The 5,335-nt window shown below is 49.6% G+C and overlaps 1 protein-coding gene across 1 annotated transcript; it reads right to left on the reverse strand.

Annotated features, from left to right (window-relative positions):
- Positions 1-1,643: 1,643 nt before the first annotated feature.
- Positions 1,644-4,848, reverse strand: LOC127334845 (cellulose synthase-like protein H1). Its single transcript, XM_051361389.1, has 8 exons — positions 4,203-4,848; positions 3,956-4,075; positions 3,753-3,875; positions 3,435-3,647; positions 3,185-3,305; positions 2,892-3,076; positions 2,441-2,791; positions 1,644-2,229 (listed from the first exon to the last, which is right to left on the reverse strand). The coding sequence occupies exons 1-8, from the start codon at positions 4,776-4,778 to the stop codon at positions 1,672-1,674; spliced, it is 2,247 nt and encodes a 748-aa protein (XP_051217349.1). The 5' UTR covers positions 4,779-4,848; the 3' UTR covers positions 1,644-1,671.
- Between the last annotated feature and the right edge of the window lie 487 nt (positions 4,849-5,335).

Genomic DNA, 5,335 nt, shown 5'->3' on the forward strand with positions numbered 1-5,335 from the left:
CTTCTTCTCTTCTACATGCTATTTTCACAAGAGAAATTAGCTCTTCCCTCTCATCATCTTAGTTAGTACTTGTTCTCTTGCACTCTTGCAAAGTACCTTCTTGATGGTTTGCGAGTACAATTCCAATGTACTCACGGCTTTATCCCTGGCTATTTACTTGGCCAGACTTGAAGGAGTTCGACATATGAAGACGGATTGGACGACGTCTATGCGAGCTAGGAACGTCTTCCCAGTCAGTTGCCTGTAGGGTTAAGGCAGATGACTTGGGCTCTACGCTGTTGAAGTGATTCCGCTACTCTGGTGATTAGATTAGGCCCTTCGAGGCTATTATGTAAAGAATGGTCATGTGACCTTATTGTAATTTCTTATTCCGAGTTGTAAAGGATGATGTAATTCTGATATCAGTTCGGTTATGTATTCACGACGCACTGATCATGGGATCGTGAACTGTATACATAACGGGAATTTCGGACAGCTAGTCTGGGGTCCCCACAGCGCGGCTGCCGGTGAAAACCGTGCTCCAACCTCGGTTGGCGGATGATGGCGACGTGTCGTGCCGCTACCTTCTTGAAGGAATCGTCGTCGCAGTCTGCGGTCTCTCACTCGTGCTGCTCCGGGGGAAACCCTAGGTCCGGGTCTCCCGGATCGGACGATGGTGGCGTGCCCTGCGTCGTTCTACCTCTTGGGGCATCGTTTTTGGAGCAGTTGTTGGATGTTGGCGGATATTGGTGGAGTGGTATTCATCTACCACATTGTTGGCGTTGAGTCTCGGTGGCATGGTGCTGCAGGGCATCGACGACGGATGTGGGATGATGTATGCGTGCAGGATGGTGCAACCGTCTGGCGTCATGGTGGCATCGATGGCAGGTCTTGAAAGGTTAATGCGATGATCTCTCTTGAAGATGAAGTCGAGGAAGACGGCGGTAGCTACTTCTGTGGCGTGTGCGTTGGCGTGCGTAGAGAGTCTGCTTGACTGGATATGCTTCTCACCTGCTATTGGGCGGTTTAGGAAGGCATTTGGTTTTTGGATGATATGAGTTGGTGTATTGTCACCCCCTTCATCCCACTGTAGGTTTAGCGAGGTGGCTTCAAGGTTGATCTTTTGTATTGTTTTTGTAAGGTTTTGTGAATAATCTAATAAAAAAAGCCGTGTGCATCCTTTGGATGCAGAAGCTGGGGCGATATTTCCCCCATTTCGAAAAAAAGAGACGATCTCTTAGCTAAGAGAAGGCAAAGTCTTTTTTTCATCTTTCTTTTTCCTCCACCTCAGCGTTTATCCTACGTGACACTGCTAAGATATCACCATTATACATGCCCGGGTCACACGTGAGATATGGGATAAGATGTTTCCAACATGGGCCCATAGTCCGAGCCCTTTTTTTTCAAGGATCCTAGTTTCGCGGTTCTTTTTTGCAATTATTTCTCTAAAAACTGCATTGATGTTGTCTCGTGGTCTTTCAAAGATCGAACCAGTGTTAGAGGGATCATAGTCTTGCGGTCTTTCAAAGATCGAACCAGTGTATTCTTCCCATTTTATCGTTGAACAGAATTCCTTTAAACTTCTAGTCTAGTAATAATAATATTCTTATGTCTCTTTTATTTTCCCATGGTAGTAGTTATTCTAAGCAGAACCAGGATCAATCTGCTTCCAATATTTCGATGGCCCACATGTTAGTTCCTTGTGCAGAAGTGTACAAACACAGACACAATCAAACTAGCCTTTATCTTGACACTCCACGGGATTCCGTACCTTCCACTGCTGACAAGCCCTCTCACGAATGGCCAGAAGCACAACATCATCCAGACACAACACACGAACTCTCCAATTCCTGGGTCACTGTGAGCTCCCCTCGCCGTCCCGACAACGACACGGCATGCCCCAACAACTATTGCAACAATGTTCAAGATTGAGAGTGTGGTCACTGGGATGAAGATGGGCGACGAGTCGAAGGTGAAAAGCCCCTTATCAACGTCGTTAGGGCTGGCGCCACCATCGGACATGCTGCTTTCCTTGCGCGTGACCTCGAACACGGTCTCGGAGAGTCCCATGGTCTTGAGGAGCACGGTGAGGAAAGCGAGGAGCCAGGCACAGGCCGAGGTGATGCGTTGCATCCTGTGGTTGTTCCACCAGGCACGGGCTGAGAGCCCGCATTCCTTATACTCCATCAAGTTGTAGATGTTGTAGGTCAAGAACAGAGCAAGTGGGATGCGGAAACCTTCATCTGTTGCCTGCAAAAGTAGTATCGGAAGAACTACACATCAGTCAACTAGCATTTTTGAGCAATTCTCAGCCAGCCAACTAGTCTACCAGAGTATGTAACAAATTAAGAAATTTTCTAGAGTAGTTGCATAAGAATCTGGAGCTGGTTAAATATCTCCCGCATACTGACATTTCAGCTGTGAGCAATGTACTGGTGGCTGATGAGAAAATTATATGTACCTTGGGCAAGAAAGACTGGTTTGTGAGTAGGCAGAAAGGTCCCAGTAGAGCGTAGCACAGCTCGAAAAGCGCCCTAATGGGCCACACATATAAGAACATGTAGGCAAGGCATTGCCGAAGCTGGAGGCGCCTGAAGACGGTGCCAAGGATTGGGCTGTTCCGGCCGATGAGTATCTCCAGAAGCCCTGTCGCCCATCTCTTGTACTGGGTCAGGCTTGCTAGTCCGCCAGTGGGAGCACATCCCAAGAATGACGGTGGGTTGGTGTCCATCAACGCCGATTTCCAACCCATCGCATGGATTCGCTGCCCGGTCAGCATGTCTTCTGTCATCGATCCATAGACCCAGCCAATCTACAAAAGTACATCGAACGAACTCGAATTAGAGAATTTTCAAGAGATGAGTGATGGTACTGTAGCAAAACCTACAAAAATACGGCAATGGCAACTATACCTCCTGACCCCAACATGTGCCTCCCTCATAGCTGGAAGCGCCTACTTGTTTTGCCACTTCAACGCGACTCGATATGGATTCTGTTGGTCTAGCGAGCACGTCTCCTGAGATGATGTTCCTAGATGATTCTATGAGTTCCTTTGAGCCCCCAAACTTGATTTGGAGCTGCTTGTAAGATGGTGACACTGGCAAATTAAGAAGAGGCATTTGATATGACTTGAGGAACCGAAATGCACTGACCAAATACTTCACTTTACTTCCAATGATTACATGTTTTGCATGCCCAATTTTAGCTGGTCTCCCGTGTTTGATTTTATCTGGTGGCGGCATCCCGTAAATGACTTTCCTGCGGTGAAAACAGCCAGTCCCACCGTAGAAAATTCCTTGGATCCCAGCGACTCCACCTCCAAGTTTCTGGAACATGCCACAAAAACCAGTAGAGTTGTAACACTACTAGTGATGCATAACAAACCGGCCTTCACCACCACAAGAAAACAGAGAAGCAGTAGCTGCACACAACAATCGTGCACATCCAATGCATACCTTGAATCCAACCTCCAACTGGTTTCCGAAGGGATCATCCTTGAGGGCACCGTAGAACTTCTGCGGCGTCTGGACGAACCCGCTCTCGATCTCGTCGTCGAACCCCAAGAGTAGGCACATAGCGTGCAGGGCGACCTGCGGGTTATTGGCGAACATGTCGCAGTCCACGTTGAGCATGATGGGCGCGTTGGTCATCACAGCTGACACCCTTGTCTGCACCAAGAGATGCTCAGCTTAATTATCAACACTCCTATGAACTTCTCTTTATGTTGTTTGTATGACACACTAATGATGTATTTAGTAGAAGAGAGCGCTTACCAGAACATTCATGGCGCCGGCCTTGAAGTTGTGGTAATGTTTGAGGCTCTTCTCTCTCGAGACGTACACCAGATTTGGGAATCCTTGCCCTGTTCTTCTGCTCTTGGTGTTATCCCAGAGAACCTGAACCCAGACATATCAACAGTAACAGTTTGTCACAATGATGCACACAGTGACACAGCACATGGGGGCAATGGGCTAACCTTGACGATTGTAGGATGGTTCCTGCGCTCGGTGTCGATGAAGTCAGCGAACTCAGCGTCCCGCAGAATGAATCCCTCGTCGGCGTTCTCGATTCGGGTGACCAGCTTCTCATACTCGCTCTAAGAGCACACACACCAGGAGAAGACTCATGCATGGCCATGACTCATGGGTGATAATGTACGTAACAATATTTGTATTGACATGATCATGGGAGCTAGCTAAGCGCCATTAATTATTGTGTCTAACCTTCATGAATGCCCAGCTCTCCATGAACTCGTCGCCCGTGCCAATCTCCAGCGGTGCCGAAGCGAAGTACATGAACGGGGCCCTGACCCCGACGCCGTGCCTCTTGCAGAAGGGCACCCAGAGGGCGGCGAAGTCCGCAGCCTCGCGCAGCGCGTAACAGGTGACGGGCGAGCAGCCGTCGTCGGAGACGTAGCACGCCAGCTTGCCGACGTCTGGGTAGTCGAGGGCGAGTAGCGATAGCACGGTGTTGACGGTGATCAGCGGCGGTTCCAGCAGCGGGTCGGCCGTGGTGACGAACATGTCCATCGCCGGGAGCTCCTCCGGGAGGAGGTTGTCCGGGTACGTGTCGAACCGGACGGGACTCCACTTGCAGTTCATGTTGAGCGCCCACACGAACGCGAACCACGCCTCGCAGACCAGCGCGAGCGTGCCGAGCCACGGCGACGTCGCGCCTTGAGGCGACGCGGCGCGGCGGGCGATGAGGGCGAGGAGGAGGAAGAGGATGGCGAACTCGGCGAGTAACCATGCCGTTCTTCCGAGGACCACCCTCTCCTGCAGCTTCTTGGTGCTCGCCATGGCCCTCTCGTAACAGCTAGCACACGACTCGGCAAAGCAAGCAACAAGCGCTAGCTGAGGATTATGTAGAGTCACACTGGTGGAAAAAAGGGCTTTGGTCGCGGTTGGCAACTGCCATTAGTCGCGGTGGCCCAACCGCGACCAAAGCAGCGCGACTAAAGGCCCCCCCTTTAGTCGCGGTTCCTTACGAACCGCGACTAAAGGCCCGTCCACGTGGGCCGCAGGCGAGCGCCAGGGCGGAGGACCTTTAGTCGCGGTTCTTCTGGCCAACCGCGACTAAAGGCCTCCGCAGGGTTTAGGGTTTTAGCCCCCCTCCCCCTAAATCTGGTTTCTTTTTAATTTGTATTGTTTTATTTCTTTTGGGTTTTAATTTTGAAGGAGTTTCACATATTCTACGGTACTGTATACATACATGCATATGAATGTACAATTTCAAACAAATTTGAAATTAGAACCAAAAAGAATTCAAGAGGAATATACAATATATATTCAATATCGGATCACCATATACAATATATATTCAATATCGGATGACCATATACAATTTTGAACAAGTT

Source organism: Lolium perenne, chromosome 2, assembly GCF_019359855.2.
Source record: "Lolium perenne isolate Kyuss_39 chromosome 2, Kyuss_2.0, whole genome shotgun sequence".
In the NCBI taxonomy this organism is placed as follows: domain Eukaryota; kingdom Viridiplantae; phylum Streptophyta; class Magnoliopsida; order Poales; family Poaceae; genus Lolium; species Lolium perenne.

What these genes read in the sequence shown, in the direction of transcription:
- LOC127334845 (XM_051361389.1), bottom strand. Translation starts at nt 4,778, where the DNA reads ATGGCGAGCACCAAGAAGCTGCAGGAGAGGGTGGTCCTCGGAAGAACG. An exon ending in CCGGCGCCATGAATGTTCTG is followed by an intron (nt 3,648 to 3,752) that starts GTAAGCGCTCTC and finishes CTCTTGGTGCAG; the next exon opens with ACAAGGGTGTCAGCTGTGAT. An exon ending in AATCAAACACGGGAGACCAG is followed by an intron (nt 3,077 to 3,184) that starts CTAAAATTGGGC and finishes TTAATTTGCCAG; the next exon opens with TGTCACCATCTTACAAGCAG.